Source organism: Symphodus melops (assembly GCF_947650265.1).
Source record: "Symphodus melops genome assembly, chromosome: 1".
Lineage (NCBI taxonomy): Eukaryota > Metazoa > Chordata > Actinopteri > Labriformes > Labridae > Symphodus > Symphodus melops.
Window position 1 is genome coordinate 34440382 of NC_136691.1, and position 18140 is coordinate 34458521.

Consider the following 18140-nt stretch of genomic DNA (forward strand, 5'->3'; position numbering starts at 1 on the left):
CTTTATGCCACAGCAAAGATAAAGTCTCAATATGCACTATCACTAATATGCTACATAAACCAGGGGAAATCAAGCCTCGATGTTGTTAAACAATGACGTCACCAACAGATGGAGCAGCAAGGACACAAACTGCAGCTTTTTACCTGGAGCTGACTTTAAAAGTAAGTAAACATTGATTACTAAAATCAGAGTCTTCTGTTCCTGACTTGATGACACATTAAGATGTTCAACTGTGATATCATATTATGACTTAACGAGCTAGCGTTAACGCACTACACCTGTGCACACGTGTGTGTGTGTGTGTGTGTGTGTGTGTGTGTGTGAATCAGAAGCAAATGCTATTAAAAGTCCGTCCAGCATACACAATTGAATGTTAGTCACACAATGCTTACTGTTAACAAAGCGACATGTCAGGTACAAATAGTGTCAACAAGTGAGTTCACATCCTGCATCATAGTTGACATACAGTGGTGTTTTAGAGTGCAGAGTCATTTTTGTCACTATCATGACAGTTTACATCTCCATCAGTTAGCATATCATGGATGGAAAGATGAAAGAAGCAGTTCAGAGCCAGTGCAGGTGTTCGATATGTTGTTGCTCCTCACATTAAGGCGAATAGGATGCAGGAAGCTCAGAGGAACTTGTAGTACAGTATATGCTGCATGACAGTAACAGTATATAGTAACCCAGAGGTGAACAACACATTGCAGTGTATTGAGGTGAAAACAAGCTGTTTTTTGTATACTGTTCTGTTACACTGACTTATCCATTCTTATTCTCTGACAGACCGAAAGGAGTTTCCATCAGAAAATCACAGCAGAGGATCCACTTCCTGTCAGAGCTTTATACTCAACTCTCAGGAGGATTTACACAAGTGCCAACTGGACATTCAGAACTAATTCTGTTACTGAGTTTTGTTTGCCAACGTAACACAGGAAGTGACGATTCTTTCAACCAATCAACAGACCGCAGTGTTTAGCTCCACCTTTCGGGGTCGGCTCCACATTCTTGGCACCCCAACGGAAGGGTCCCAAAAAGTGGGACGGTACGGATCGGTTATTTGGGAATCTTTCCTGGGATTAGTCTATGGAAACGCCGCAAAATGTGCGCTGTACCGAGACGAACCGAGCCGGACCGCTTGGTGGAAACGCGGCTTAATGTACCTTTTAGTTCATCCATCTGTTTCCCTCGTTTCAGGCCTGAAGACCCAGCTCATGACAACATGAAGAGTTCTCTTGCTGCATAGTGGCTTACAGGAAACATGTTTAGAAAGTTCATTTCTGTCTCTTTAGTTTTTCACTGACGGACGAGGATCAACAGGCTGCCATACTGCATGCTGGAGATGTCTTTGGGTGGTCCATGGTCGCTGTGGACTGAGTCAATTCAGGAAGTGAAAAAAAGATTACAGATGACTAATAAAGGTTGCTGGGTGAGGATTGGATATTGATGCTTCTGTGTCTCATGTGGGTATGATGATCCACTGTAATAAACAGCTCCTTGGCCCTCCAGCGTTCAGCTCCATCTTTTCCTAAAGATCTCACTCTCCTACGGTCCTGTTACAGACAGTATGCACTGACACATGTTCTCTCCATCAAGTCTGGTCCATTGGGATTCCATTCTGAAGTGAAGATAGAGACAAACACAGCTAACGTCAATAAATAATAATAAAACATTTTTTACCCACAGTACCGATTACAGTAAATCTGTTAACCTCTATATGGCGCTCTTTGGAGCGGCAGTAGCTCAGTTTGTAGTGCACAGAAATTGGTTTGGTAGCTAGAGAGGTGCCAGTCCACTTCCTGAGCACTGCCGCACTGCACTGACACCGAACCCCAAAACTGCTCTGGAGCGCTCGCTGTGGGCAGCCCCTTCACTCTGAGAGCTCTCCATTAATGCATGTCACTAGGATCCTGTTTGTGCACAAGTGTGTATCTCGGCCTATGTGTGTGTTCATGTCCATTTAACAGAGTGTAAATCATCTTACCCTCCTTAGTTTGTTTTAAGTATTTTGACTGAAGTATGTGCTGTTCTTTCTTGTTTGCATGATATTAAACACATCCAAGTCTTATTGAATTTTAGTTGTTTGTCTTTTAGGTTGTATCTTATCCTCTCCAAGTTGAGTGTGTTAGCCACACCTTTGCGGTATTGGGGTTGTTGTACTTTTCCAGACAATTAGTACTGAAGTCCAGAAATGCTGGATCTTGGGACATGTTTCAAACCTAAAGAAGGGTTGCCACTGAAGTTTGGCAATCATCACGTAGGTGACACTTCTGGATCTTTGTTTTTTTCCCCCAGTAGAGCATACATTTTCAAACTGAAAAAATATTCTTAATATTCTCTTTCCATATTGACATCTGGAATTACAGTGTGCCTATACCAGCAATAGCTACAACAAAAGTTAATCCTCCCACATGGATTTGTAAGCATCAGAGGAAGAGAAACTAATGTTGACTGACTGTTTTAAGGCTAAGTCTACATCGATCTTATATTTTGCACTTTGAGTAACAGAAATATCTAAAACTAGAAGCCAGGTTTAAACAAACTTTAAATAAACTGTATATTGTATTACTTATGAATTTACTTTAATGTAGCTTACATCATTTTAAACAGATTTATTGTTTTATTTAGCTAATTCTTTTCTGTAAAGACAAGCAGGCTACGCAGCCGAACATTTGCCACACAACATGGCAATTTAAAATGATCAAAAATAAAAATAATTGCTGAATTTGTCCCAATGAGGTTTTAGTTTGAAATATTGCTTTAGATCAGATCTTTGATGCTGTCATGAGAATTAATCTTTAAAATAACGGACATTGTATCATTTTTAAACACAAAATCTCAAATGTTATACAAGCTGTTCCTATGGAAGCCCATTTCCGCCACTGATGATATAAAAAAAGATCCTGTAAATCAATACACTGATTTAGAATCTCAAAGATAATTGTAGTCGAGACTAGTATTAATTTGAAAAATGGAAACAGCGGAGCTTCGGTGACCGCGGACAGAGTCACCCGGAAGTAGTTTGTCTGGGCGGGTTTACTGGAACAACAAGATGGCGGAGAAAGAGGAGTTTCAGGTAGGCTAAAAGAAAAACACCGATTTTGACTCGCTTTTGTCAAAAGTTCATCACTAAGAGACAATTATTAAAACATTTAATAGATAATAAATGAGCATGAATGTTAAAATGACTCCGTTAGGCAATTTCAGGTCAGATATTTATTGTTTTCTCAGCGTTAGTTAGCATTAATGCTAATGTTTTGTATCCGTCTCGCCGGTTTATTGTTATCCCATTGACATTACTGTGGAAAACAAAATGAAGATTTTATTAATGACCTCTTCTACCAGCGCTGTCATCTTGTACATTATCAGGTTTTTATTACTGTATCAGCTATGTTACTAAATATACAAATTTAAAGCTAAAACAATTTAAATATTCACTTCAAAGTTATCAAAACAAACATTTGTGTATTTTTAATGGTTTTAACCTCTCACAATGTGTTTGGTGTGATGTGGAAACGCCGATTTGTTTTAATAAATAACACAAAACTATACATGTATTTAGCTCAGGTTATTGATCATTAGCTCGTTTCAATACCTTTACTTCAGTATGTAACGTATTTATAATGTTGTGTCTGAACAATATTAGACTATATAATAGATATATATACCTGTAATGTGACTCACTTAGCCTCAGTCTAATGTACTCACAGTACATTGAAAAGCAGCATCCAGCTAAACACACAAAGAAATCACTCAAGTTCGTCTGACCAAATATTTAAAACATTTTATGTAGAAGTCTATAAATACTATGAACTCTCAGTATCACAATGTCAACATATTTATTTTAAATTAAGACAGAGCTCTCTTTCTCCTGGGCCAGCTTTTGGTTGAAAATTGAACTACTTTTCTTCTGACAATCATTAGAAAGAATGGAGTGTAAATTTCAGGTGTGCAGCACAATCGGTAGAGGTTTCATTTTAAAATATCCAGTATTATAGATGTTCGAAATTAAAATATATTCAAAACTTAGTCTTGCTTTTCTCTGTCTGTAGAATTATCTACAACAGTGATTCTCAATGTGGGGTCTGTGAACCATAGCTTGGGGGTTCGTGCAATAATTTATAAAAAAAAGTTGTAAAAGTGTACTGTATCATTGAAAAAGCATATCTACAAACTGGGACCTCTTCCACCAGGTCTTCTATCCAACACTCCCACTTTAGTTTTGTGCCAATAGATGAACTCAGATAGTATATCGTGACATTTCACTTCAAAGTCACGCTGAAAAAAACAACAACCTCAAAATAAGAAACACCTCAGAGCCAACATTTTCTCAAAGTTTATAAAATAAATGACTCTGGAGGGTATAAATGTAGCCTAATTCTATTGTTGCAAAGTAACAAATAATAAATTAATACAGTGTATTAATACAGTTGTGCTTATCAACGTTACTATAATGAGGAGGTACTTGGAAAAATGTGTCACCTGAAAGGGGTTTGAAAAGGTTTGAGATTCCCTGATCTATCCAACTCATGTGGTGTGATTTCACCTGGAGGGATCACAGCAGCTCCTCGCCCTTAGACGAACCAGAATGAGATTTAAATGCTTCTGAAGAGGATCTGAGTTCGAGGAAGAATATTCACTTCAGTACAAGTTTAGACGTGTATTGTTCAACAATGACATTGCGCTGCCTGTAAACATTATTATGGTTATCATATATTTGAATGGCCTACAAGTGGTCTGTCTCTGTGAGAAGCTGTTTAAATTAAACAACAGTATTAAACAGTTTCAGACTTTATATTATTTCAATATTGCCACTAAATACTATATTTACAGATCTCCCCTGAAGACACCGGTAAGAAAACATTACAAGCTGTTTGCAAACCTGTGACCGCCACAGTTCACACATGTGCAATATGTGTGCACAGTTTATGATGCGTGTTCAATGTAGTATAATATATGGGTAGGAACCTTTGACAGTGGTACTGTGTTGCTGTGGGGGACATAATAATAAGCCACTTTAACTAGTCAGCCATCGTGTTGAGTCTTTAAGTGTAGGTTATTTTTTGTACACATAAACCTGTAAACTGTGTGCACACCATGATTTGCAGGTGTACTCAGATTTGTCAAAGTCAAATTGATGAGCAGTTCATCACACTGTGCCCACACTTTGTAAACAGAGGGGGTTTTTTTCTGACCCGAGCCTTCAGGTAGAGGTTTTTATCTATCAATTTTCTGACTGCCAAATTACAAGTAAACAAATATTCCTCCTTTCTTTGAATAGAATAACAAACAATCTCTTGTTTGAATTGTAATTCTTTACACACAGGAGAGTGTTTGTGCTGTCTCTTTCTTCTGTAGTGTAAATTTAAATCCTGGTTTCGGGTGTTCTGTAAACGCAGCCTCCTCTGCTGGACTGTAGCGACTGTGTGTGCAGAGTAGTTTGAACAGAGTTTGTGCAGGAACATAAACACCTCACTGTCACTGTCCTTGGGTTACCTCTGACCTCTCCGCACGCAGGAGTCAGTCCTGTAACTTACACGGCATCCTGTCGACTGGGGAAACAAGTGATACACCAAACCCAACATGAACCTCCAGCAGCCCACCCCCCTCATCCCCCCCGTCCACCCTGACGTGCAGATGAAGCCCCTCCCCTTCTACGACGTGCTGGACGTCCTCATCAAGCCTTCAAGTCTTGGTTTGTGTTGTTTTTCATTGTTTTTCTTTAAATGACGACATATACACACTTAAAGACCTCGAGGTTCACTGTTGTTTGTTTTTAATGGTATTTATGTCCCAGAGAAACATTCTGTGATGACAGAAAAAGTAGGACTGTTATTGACATACCAGCTCCTATTGAGTATTCTAACAAAGGTTATTTTTGTCTCCATGAACAGATATCTGCACAAAGTGCAGCCAACAATCCACTCAGCCATTAGATTTCCCATATTCTGCATGAATGCATCGTCAGTGATTGTTCTGACCTCCATTGAACAACTAAAACACTACCTTCTCTCTCCTCTTGAGGATAAACCCCCTAATAAAGCTTGTTATTGTTATTTTGAGCAAACGTCCCGTTAATGTAAGTGAATCTTCAGATTCTCAGGTTCACACCTCTGAAGTAATCCAGAGTGAAGCTCTGTTAGGAATGGTACCAAAATAACTGATTCGTATGGAGCTATTATTGTTGCAAAACTTTTTGAAAACACACATACAGATCCACAAATACACACATATATCCCTGAATGCATGAAAAGTTCCACAGATGCGTACACAGATCTTCAGGCGTGTGTCTGACCAGCTGTAAACACAGCTGTGGGGGGTTTGTTACCTTGAGCTCAGGCTCACAGGCGAGGCTGCCAAGCTGCAAGATGGCATCAGTAAATCCCCAGTTTCCTGAAAATGACAATTAATATCCTATATAGTACATGGATATTTTAACAAACTCATATGAGGCGAGAGGGCATGAGATTAGCCTGGCAGCCTCGCCTGTGAGCCTGAGCTCAGGGTAACAAACCCCCACTGCTGTGCGTACAGCTGGTCAGACACACGCCTGAAGATCTGTGTACACATCTGTGGATCTGATCACAAATGTCACTTTAAATTCTTCACTGGTCACTTTAACATGCCATTCACTGCACAGTATTATAACTATCTTTTTCATTGTCCTGCTGAGTCCACCACACTATAGTCCTCTGTGTATATCCCCCCCCCCTTACTACCTGGATCTGTATTTATGTTTGTTATCATTTTACTCGGCTTTTGACTTTTTGTTTTTGATTCTGCACTGCTGATGCTGCTGCTGTAACGCCCGGATTTCCCCATTGGGGATCAATAAAGTTATATCCTATCCTATCCTGTCTTGCACGACAGTAGTGTTGCTAAAGTGCTGTGTAAAATGACGGCCAATGGAGAGAAGCCCACCTCAGTTGTAAGCAGTGATTTGTTAACACACTGCAGTCCGTTGATTGGTCGAAAGAACGGTCACTTCCTGTGTGTCAGTGCCAATGGTAAATAATAGGCAAACAAAGACTTGTGAGAGTCATTTCAAGACGGTTTTTGTTTGACTGACTTTTGTCAGCATGTAGCTCCGCCCCATGGACGCTCTCGGAGACGCAGACCTTCCTAGTAATCACTGATCTCTGCGACATTGATCCGTCACATTCTTCTTCTTTGTTCATTGTATTGTCTGCCTACACTATGTTGGGCCAAACCAATACTGATAGGCGCTACACTGAAATGTTATCAACCAGGAAATGAAGGTGTGTACTTTGTAGACATGTGTACATGGAGGAAGTGTTATCTGGAAATGCCTTAATGCTAACGGCTGACTTCACAGGAATGAGCGCTTCCCAGAGGCATGTATCAGGTGACGATCGTTGACTTCAGGCTCTGAGATTATATTGTCTCAAACTTTTCAGGAGCGAGCGCTGCACAGAGGTACCATCAAGAAAAATATTTTATCTTTGCCTTGACGCCACAGCAAGTTCGAGAAGTCTGCATATCGCGGTAAGACTGATTGAAGCTCAGTTCATCATCAGATAGATTAGCTGAGACTGAAATGTGAAGAATAAAGAACGTGTTTGTAATGGTGTGTTCACAGGGACTTCTTACCAGGAGGCAGGAGGGACTACATGGTTCAGATTCAGCTGAGGTGAGCTTTCTACCAACAACTAAACTAAAACATTGCAAATGTATCTGTGCCATTAAGATGGTGCGCTCTCTGTCAGCTCAAGGTCCAAATATGACTGAGGAGCTGAAGTGTTTTTAGTAATTACTGATACCAGGTTGTGCCATTTTAAAACACTCAGTATCAAAATGTGTGTCAGAACAGAACATTTGAAAACACGACTTATTTACACTATGGCACAATGATGATCTAAAAACACAAGAAGGATATGATTGCTGTGACTCAGGACAGTGGATTCAAATATCCATCATTACTGTTCTCTTGAACATAATAGAGATTCTGTCCAGATGTCCTTTTTCATTTTGGATGAGAGGCTGCTTGTGTTTATAATAAATACATTCAAGTCTGTGTCTGCGTGCTGTTCAGGTTTTGTTTGTCAGAAACGAGCTGCCCTCAGGACGATAACTACCCCAACAGTCTCTGCATAAAGGTCAATGGGAAACTGTTTCCTTTGCCGGTAAGTTTTTCCTTGTCCACTGGAGTTTCTGTTATAAATGTTCAATGAGGAAATTGTGAAACAGACTGTGAATTATCTTAGAATTGATTCAGCTGCGGTCAGACAACACAGCAACAGAGCACACACATGGCTAAGTATTCACCTTCACAGTCTTTGCTTATGTTCTGTTAGAAGTTAAAGCCTACTAATTCCTCTTCATTTGGGAACACTTCTCATTGGCTAGTAACTTGTAAATGCCAGACATACATTTCTTCAACCTCAGAGAAGCACATTTCCTTTTCAGCTCACAACATACGCTTATAGCTCTGCTGCTATGAGATGTCTGACACAGCTACACAGACCTAAAAGAATTACACATAGATGGTTAACAGAATTAAAAGATACATTATTCACAAAATAAGCAAAATGAATGAAGTCATGAAAATTCTTTAAAAAAAACAACTAAAACTGCGATATACCAGTTTAGAGATACTAATGAAGTCTGTCGCTCCTGCAGGGCTACGCACCTCCTCCTAAAAACGGCGTAGAGCAGAAGAGACCTGGTCGACCTCTGAACATCACCTCGCTGGTGAGACTTTCTTCAGCCGTGCCAAACCAGATCTCAGTCACATGGGCTCCTGAGATCGGAAAGGTGAGACCTCAGGGCTCATGACAGTCGTGGTCAGTGTTTCCTCTGGAAGTGACAAAGGAAATAATGAGTTTTGTTTTGCAGACGTACTCCATGTCGGTGTACCTGGTAAGGCAGCTGACGTCTCCTCTGCTCCTGCAGAGACTTAGGATGAAGGGCATCAGGAACCCCGACCACTCCAGAGCACTGAGTAATTACACACTGAAAACAAACTAACAACACCCTGACTATACCCTGAATACACACTGAATACACTCTGACTACTGTAAATTTCCGGACAGAGCGCTCCTGATTAAAAGCCGCACGTACAATAATTTTGTACGCCGCACCGGATTTTAAGCCACAGGTATCCCACGTTGTTATATGAGATACATATTAGCTCAAAAACGTTCATCATGTCTTTTTACTACTGTAAAGGTGTTTTTGGTTCTCTGTTCAGACATAAAAGTGAAAAGAGTAGCGGTAGATGTTGCTCGTTTCACTTTTATGTATGAACACAGAACCAAAAACACGTTTTTATAATATGAGATATTTACACAGAGATATTACACGTGAGGATTTTTTAACTTTAAATTTAATCCGCATTATAACATGAACAAATACATATTGCAAATGCTATTTTTCAAACACTGCCTATAACAGGGCTACCTTTAAATGTGTACGTATCGGTAACAAACAAATTACGTTGCATAGGCCTTTTTACTTAACAGTGCATGAACAACATTCTAATAGACTTATCTCCGTAACGACTGGTAAAAATATAGACAGTATACTGCAGCCTACCAGGAAAAGTCATTGATCACCCTATTCATCTTCCTCCTGCGCACTAAAACCCTCAAAGTCCTCTAATTCAGTGTCTGAATTAAACAGCCTCAGGATCTCATCGCTCACTCCAGCCTCTTCGTTGTCACTGTCACTTGAGCGCACGCCGTCCTCCTCATCACGCAGCAGTCCAGCCTTTCGGAACCCGTTGCTGATGGTGGATGTTTTGACACGGCTCCACGCATTTAGGATCCACTAACTAACAGACTTGAGTTAAAGATGCTCTTCGCATGCTTCGCATGTTTTTGTAAAGGATTTCTCGCCGCTTGTCATCCAAGCCTCCCACTGATGGCGCAGTGCCACTTTAAAGGACCGGTTAACACTGATGTATGATTACCTTTGAAAGCTTTTTTAGTTATTTTGCACTGACTCAGTTCCTCATGCTGGCGTCTCCACCTTCTCACCCTCGATTCATTTATGCCAAGACGACGTGCAGCAGCTCGATTTCCTTCTTCAACCGCCAGATTGATAGTCCTTAACTTAAATGCTGCATCATGTGCCTTTCTTCGAGTATTTTCCATGTCGATGAGGGTGAACACAAATGACTGATTTACCGTAAAATACCGTAGTAAAGTGCGCTTGAGTTATCACACAACTTCACTGGACCTCTGTGAACTACTCATCAATTTTATTGGTCTACTGTTGCAAGGCAAAATGTTTTTGGCGCCACAAAAAAAAATTAGCCGCACCGTAGTAGAAGCCGCAGTGCTCAAAGTGTGATAAAAAAGTAGCGGCTTATAGTCCGGAATTTACGGTACACACTGACTACACACTGACTACACACTGACTACACACTAACTACACACTGACTACACACTGACTACACACTGACTACACACTGACTACACACTGACTACACACTGACTACACACTGACTACACACTGACTACACACTAAATACACTCTGACTACACACTGACTACACACTGACTACACACTGACTACACACTGACTACACACTAAATACACTCTGACTACACACTGACTACACACTGACTACACACTAAATACACACTAAATACACACTGACTACACACTGACTACACACTGACTACACACTGACTACACACTAAATACACTCTGACTACACACTAAATACACACTGACTACACACTAAATACACACTGACTACACACTGACTACACACTAAATACACACTAAATACACACTGACTACACACTGACTACACACTGACTACACACTGACTACACACTAAATACACTCTGACTACACACTAAATACACACTGACTACACACTAAATACACACTGACTACACACTGACTACACACTAAATACACACTAAATACACACTGACTACACACTGACTACACACTGACTACACACTAAATACACACTGACTACACACTAAATACACACTGACTACACACTAAATACACACTAAATACACACTGACTACACACTAAATACACTCTGACTACACACTGACTACACACTGACTACACACTAAATACACACTAAATACACACTGACTACACACTGACTACACACTAACTACACACTGACTACACACTGACTACACACTGACTACACACTGACTACACACTGACTACACACTAAATACACACTGACTACACACTAAATACACACTGACTACACACTAAATACACACTAAATACACACTGACTACACACTAAATACACTCTGACTACACACTGACTACACACTGACTACACACTAAATACACACTGACTACACACTAAATACACACTAAATACACACTAAATACACTCTGACTACACACTGACTACACACTGACTACACACTAAATACACACTAAATACACACTAAATACACACTGACTACACACTAACTACACACTGACTACACACTAAATACACACTGACTACACACTAAATACACACTGACTACACACTGACTACACACTAAATACACACTGACTACACACTAAATACACACTGACTACACACTAAATACACACTGACTACACACTGACTACACACTGACTACACACTGACTACACACTGACTACACACTGACGACACACTGACTACACACTGACTACACACTGACTACACACTGACTACACACTGACTACACACTGACTACACACTGACGACACACTGACTACACACTAAATACACACTGACTACACACTGACTACACACTGACTACACACTAAATACACACTGACGACACACTGACTACACACTGACTACACACTAAATACACACTGACTACACACTAAATACACTCTGACTACACACTGACTACACACTGACTACACACTGACTACACACTGACTACACACTGACTACACCCGTAGTTCTGGTGTGTTCATCTCCATGAATGAAAACAAAGATCAGAGTCAAACTAAACTATGGTCACAACTAAGTACAAAATTATATTTAAAGTATACAGCTCCAGCTTTAGGCTTCTCTGTAGCGCTGTGACAGAGCCAGAACTCTTAAAATTCACGAGTGTGTGTGAAATTGTTGAATGTTGGTGAAGTAGATAAAAGAGCAGAGTTCAAGTTTCTATCCCTTTGTTTACAGTTAAAGAGAAGCTGACAGCAGATCCTGACAGTGAGATCGCTACGACCAGCCTCCGAGTCTCACTCATGTGTCCGGTAAATAACACCTGTGTAGTATATGTCTTATATGTTGACTTTATACTTTGAATCATGCACACACGGAGCACTGTGGTACGGCCTGTTTGTTGTGTCGTGGTATAATTGGTCATATCATCATTTATACCTCTTTAACACAGTTTCTTGTCTTAAGTACCACCGGAGGGCGCCACAGTATGCACAAAGTGAAACCTCCGTCAGCTCGCTGTGACATAGGTGTGTTTTGTCCTGCAGCTGGGTAAAATGAGGCTGACGGTGCCGTGCAGAGCGGTCACCTGCTCTCACCTGCAGTGTTTCGACGCTGCTCTGTACCTGCAGATGAACGAGAAGAAACCCACCTGGATCTGTCCTGTGTGTGACAAGAAGGCAGCGTACGAGAGTCTCATCATTGACGGGTCAGTCACACTCAAACACACACACACAAAATATGACCCGCATGATGTAACTGTCTGTTCTGCGGTCATGTTCCATCTTCTAATAAAAAAACAATGAATATTCACCACCCCTCTCTGCTGGACTGTTCTGTCCGTCTCAGGCCGACAGTGTCACAGCTCCTAAATAACAGCTGCACTGACACTGCAAACATACTTCATTGCACCGAGACAGAGTCAATCTGTACGTTGGATCACTTAATGAGTTGATAAACATGTGTTTTCCTCTTTGTTCAGTTTGTTCCTGGAGATCCTGAACGACTGTTCAGACGTGGATGAAATAAAGTTCCAGGAGGACGGGACCTGGTGTCCCATGAGACCAAAGAAAGAGGCTGTCAAGGTTTCCTCTCAGTCAGTCCCAAAAATAGAGGGTGAGAGCATCATTTTATTGTCTGACTGTTTTTATGAAACGTTTAATGTCACACTCGCTACAGTTCACTCAAACATAATGGAGTGTATTTACTCATTACAGACCCACACTGTTCCCTACTGTAAAAGTATCATAGTGAACATCTTTCTTTTCTTCTTTAATCGTACAAGAGTATCCTTATCTTTTTTCTGCCCTGTTTAACTCATGATGTCTTGTTCTGTGATTTTATGACATTTTCATGAAACCTGCCTCTCTTCCCTCTCTGTTCTTCTTCCTCTCAGCGTCGCCTCCCGTGCGTCAGTCCTCCATCGTCCCTTCTCCTGCTGAGCCCAGCTTGACAAAGAAGGCTGACGTGATCGACCTCACTCTGGAGAGCTCCTCCTCCTCCTCTGACGAAGAGGAGGAAGCAGACCCACCGCTGAAGAAACGCTGTGTTTACATCTCCAAGAGTGAGGAAATGCACACAAAGGGGTGAGTGAGCCGCAGACACACCTGCAGGTAACACCTGTGCACATAATGGCCTTTCAATATTCCTTTTTTTTTTTTTGACAGTACAGAGACATTTACGACAGCAGTTAAAGCTCTCTGACTCTCTGTGTCTGTTCTCTCAGAGTGTTGACCTATCAGCCCACTGTGCGCGTCCCAAACGTCCAGGGTCTGGACCCGTCGTATTTGACGTCCACGCTCGCCGACTATGCAGTCCCCTTCCACCCGTCGACGCTGGCCTCCATCCCCGCAGACATGCAGAGTGAGTCGGCCTCGTGTGATGACCGTCAACACTGTGTCTAGCACCGTGTGGCGCTGTCAGTAATCTGTTGCTTTCTGTCTCTAACCTGCAGGTCTGGATTTGTTCTCCTTAATACAACCGGATCCTCAGGTACGAGTGAGTTCCAGCTGCACCGAACATCATTCAAGCATCAACCTCGTCAGAATAAAGCAGAGATAACAGGGACATTGGATATTTTTTTAACCTTTCTGTAAAGAGGAAGTTACATCAGCCTCTACAAACACACAAGTGTTCATTGTCCAAAATAGGAATTCTACATCACAGAATCCAGGAGTTGTTCAACCACTGCTGCTTCAGTTTCTACTATACTTTTGGGTTTCATGCACAACTTTAACCTTCCTTTGAAATCTTCCGCTGTTTGCACAGATTAGTGTTTAGGGTATGATATTAAAATAGAAACAATAATAATGATCCCGTGTGCGTATAGTTAATGTGTATGAATATTTTTCCCCTCACTGGGTGTTTTACTGGGACATTTGATGCAGATTAGCTGTGAGAATAAACTGTGACAAATAAAAGCCATGAACTGTGAAGAGGAGCAGCATTTAGATCTCCTCAGCAGTCGGGTCACGTCTTTGCTCCAAAGACTTTCTCGGAGGATACACTGGTGAATCCTCACTCTGAGCTCCTTCAGAACCCTCCTCTCTCCTTGCCTCCTCTCTCCTTGCCTCCTCTCTCCTTGCCTCCTCCAGGTGCATTTAAAATATTGGAAGATAATTCATTAGGCGGATGGCAGTCCCTGGTCAGTGGAGGAGAAGAGGACACAAGGATGTGTAAAGTAATATAATGAGAAGCATTCTCTGACTCTGATCCCTTATCCTGTCTTTCCCCCCCCCAGCACTACCGTCCTCAGATGTTCCTGGACAACCTGACGAGCAGCATGCAGAGTGCAGCCAGCACCAGCTCCGCCCTCGTCTCCTCCTCCAGTGGACACTACGATTCGAGCTCCCACGCTGCCTCGTCCCTGCAAGAGTCCCGGGTTATCACTGGGGGAGGGGGATCAACAGGGGGGGGGCCGGACAGCAGCCTATCAGACATTATTTCATTAGACTGATCGCAGCTCAGTGGACGTTCAGGACAGACTCCTGTGGACTCTTTACTCTGGACTGAATGTGCACCACAGATCAGTTAATGTTCCTATATTTACCCTCTCTCTCCCGCTGTGACACAAGGACAAACTTTTGAATGGAAACCTCTCTGAGTTTCAGTGTTCAGTCCCAGACTCCAGCTCAGACTCAGACAGGAGCTAAGCTGTCAGTTTGATGAAGTACAGACAGACTTTCATGAGTTACACAGTCACGGTGACCTGAGCAGACAGATGTTCAAAAGACGTCTCCACATTTTGACTCTGCAGCGTTTTCCTGTCAGGAGGATGAACATCTGGAATCTTTGTCCTCCTGTGTTTGACATAATTAAAACATTGAACATCTGCCTTCACCCCTGAGCTTCTGATCAGCTCCACAGACTCACTGCCCTCGCACGCCTCAGACGGGTGTGTTTCTGTCTGTTTGTTGGTTGCCATGGTACCAGAATCCTAAACTTTGATATGAATCAAGTACAAATGTTATGTTATTGATACCTGTTTTGATATAACCACAACAAAAAGAGAAGTTCTTGACACCCTACATTGGGTAATGTACTGTTAATAATTAACTGAGAGGAGCGAGACCTCGCTGCTGTCAAAACGTTGCCAATGTGTTTGTGCAATTTAGACAGTGCTCTCTCTCTCTCTCTCTCTCTCTCTCCTTTGGTTAAGTTCTTTTTTATTTTTTCAAGCTTAAGTACTTAATACTATCAATCATTCAAATGTCAGAGATGGTTTCTCCTGAGAGCACGTGATATCAAAAAGTATTTAACAACCAGTCGGTTTCTGTCTGTGCGCCGGCTCTCAGAGAGAACACAGAAAGGCGGGTCAAAGGTCTTTAGAGCTTCTCATTGGCTCTTACAGCTGTCAGTCAGTACCTTCTGTTACCGGCAAGGTGTCAGTCCACACAAGTGTAAACTATTCCTTTGTCATGTCGTCAGAGCAATAATGTTTGAGCTAGCGTTTGTCTAAATAAAGTTGTAAATGTAGTTCAGATTCTCAATAATGATCCCAGAATCCTCTATCGGTTTGTACAATCTGCTGACACGTTTTATTTTGTTGGAGAGAAGGAAGAAATAGGATCATATCTGTATCTGAGAAGTTCCGTCAGGTCTGTGTGGTGACACCCACTGACCTGTAGAGGGCGCTCTGAGCAGGACCGACTGTGAGAGCCACAGTTAGCATGGCTCTGGTCTTTATGTGAAGTTAGGCGACTCCAGCTCTGTAACATGAGATTCATCTTATGATGTCACTCTAAGCAAATTTGTTTAGTTGGTTCAACTTTTCATTTAAAGTGTACCCTCATATGATTTATACTGTGACCGGAAGGAGGCGCTGTTCTGGATACCAGGTTTTTTTTTTTTTTAACCTTTTAGTGTGTCATTTCGATTACATGGCAACAAAAATATAAGTCAAAGGCACACATTATGTCGAAAATGTATATTTTTAATGGTCAAAAGTTGCAGATAAACTTCTGTACAATGTCTAAAATGTAGAAAACCATCTACGTTCCTGTAAGGAAGTGTTGCCTTTGTTTTTGTACACTTTTGATGTGTGCAGGAGTTTTGTTTTTTGTGCAATATTTGATGGATTTATCTTTCTCCTTCACATCTGTCTTATGAAATACATAGTAGTTTGTTTCTTTTAGCTTTGGTACTTATTGATACTATTGATCATAGAAATAACTTTCATTTTAAAACGTGGTGTCAAGAAGCTTCAAACATTTAAACAACTCTAGAGGATTCTGAGATCATTTGACCGATACAATGAAAAGTTGAGTTGAATTTTCAAACATGTTCAAGCTGCCAAAAAGCTGATCTTCAGATGATGCTCCTCTTTAATGATGCAGATGAAGATGAACACACCTGCAGGTGGCAAACAGGGCAGCTACCTGTGACTCGTCCATCAGAGCTCCATCTCAGGGACACACACCGCTGAGCCTGATGGACCCACACACACACACACACACACACACACACACACACACACACACACACACACACACACACACAGTGTCAGTGTTTGTGTGTTTTATTCAGACATGACTCTTTCAGATGTTTGGTGTTTTCACGTGGAGGCAGAGATCAGCTCCTGTGGATCTGTTCTGCAGATGTTTAAATTGATGTAAAAAGGTTTTTACATTTCTCTAACCTCTGAAATACAACTAAAAAACTGTTCAAAAAATCAGCACAGGCGTGTTTTAACCATCTCTTCACTGATTTATTCAGACTGAAGAGATTAAATAGAGCTTTCAGAATCACTTTATTTGACCATTTATTTTTATTGCAATGTATAAAAATTTTTTAAAGGAAAAACATGCTCCTCATCATCTCCCTGAGGCCGCAGTGATGTTTTCAAACGGACTCCTCAGATCACACTGGACAGTTTTTTATATGAAAAGTTTAAACTTTAAAGACTCTGTAACTGTATTGTTTTGACTCTGCTTTAAAAATCAACTCAAAAACAATCACGACATTTTGAGAATTCTTTACTTTGAATCTTTTATTTTTCGGCATAGTGGTGAATTGCAGTTAAACAGTTTCACACATCTGTAGGCCTTTATTCGAGCTTATATGGTGACAGTAATTTAAAAACCTGGATCACGTACCAATATGTCTGCACAACAGATTCTTCTGCAGAGACGGTTTTTTTCTTCCTTTTGTTTGTCTTCAAACTTCAGTCAAGAGTTCCCTCACAGGTTTCTCTGAGACTGCAGCTCAGCAGACTCAGAAGAAGAACAGACCCTTCTTGTTCGCACTTGGAGGTTTATTAAAGAACTGTTTGATACAAAACTGTTGAGTAAAGAAAAGTTCATTAGAGGATGGTTTATGTCTGGGTTTTTTTCTCCCCCGTCTCTGTAAACGTTCACCGTTTTGAGTCGTGGTATCACGTGTGGCTGTTTTTTGGGTTTTTTTATCATTAAAAATGTACATTTTTTATTCTGCAAAACTGTCTCACTTTCTCTTAACATTTCAATTCTTACAATGTTAAAACTCTTGAAAGTAACTACACTCTATAAGCATTAGATGACTTTAAGTTTGTAATGAGGGTCTGTGGTGCCCTATAGGCAAAAATTCATTAGGGGCTCCTCCAACCAGCATTAATTATCATTAGGCTCTTTGTTTTTTCACTCCCAAACAGATTATTCCTCTTCATCTTCAATCATTGACAAATGTTGGTTTTCACAGCAATAATATGTGCAACGCTTCACAGGACCTCGAGAGTGGGTGTTACAGGACACCTGCTGTCATTTTTGTACATTTGA

The 18140-nt window shown here is 41.0% G+C and overlaps 1 protein-coding gene across 3 annotated transcripts; it reads left to right on the forward strand.

Moving 5' to 3' along the window:
- The first annotated feature begins 1839 nt into the window (after window positions 1–1839).
- On the forward strand, window positions 1840–17694 carry pias2 (protein inhibitor of activated STAT, 2). Of its 3 annotated transcripts, XM_079346108.1 has the most exons (15): window positions 1841–3076; window positions 5518–5695; window positions 7419–7506; window positions 7601–7651; window positions 8054–8144; window positions 8641–8775; window positions 8857–8962; window positions 12130–12203; window positions 12438–12598; window positions 12872–13005; window positions 13286–13475; window positions 13616–13752; window positions 13844–13881; window positions 14484–14533; window positions 14630–14716. In XM_079346108.1, the coding sequence occupies exons 2-14, from the start codon at window positions 5584–5586 to the stop codon at window positions 14514–14516; spliced, it is 1350 nt and encodes a 449-aa protein (XP_079202234.1). In that variant the 5' UTR covers window positions 1841–3076; window positions 5518–5583; the 3' UTR covers window positions 14517–14533; window positions 14630–14716. The 3 variants fall into 3 exon arrangements, with proteins under 3 accessions (XP_079202232.1, XP_079202233.1, XP_079202234.1); XM_079346106.1 differs by lacking the exon at window positions 14484–14533 and having other exon boundaries at window positions 1840–3076; window positions 13844–13887; window positions 14630–17694; XM_079346107.1 differs by lacking the exon at window positions 14484–14533 and having other exon boundaries at window positions 1840–3076; window positions 14630–17694.
- The last annotated feature ends 446 nt before the right edge of the window (window positions 17695–18140 follow it).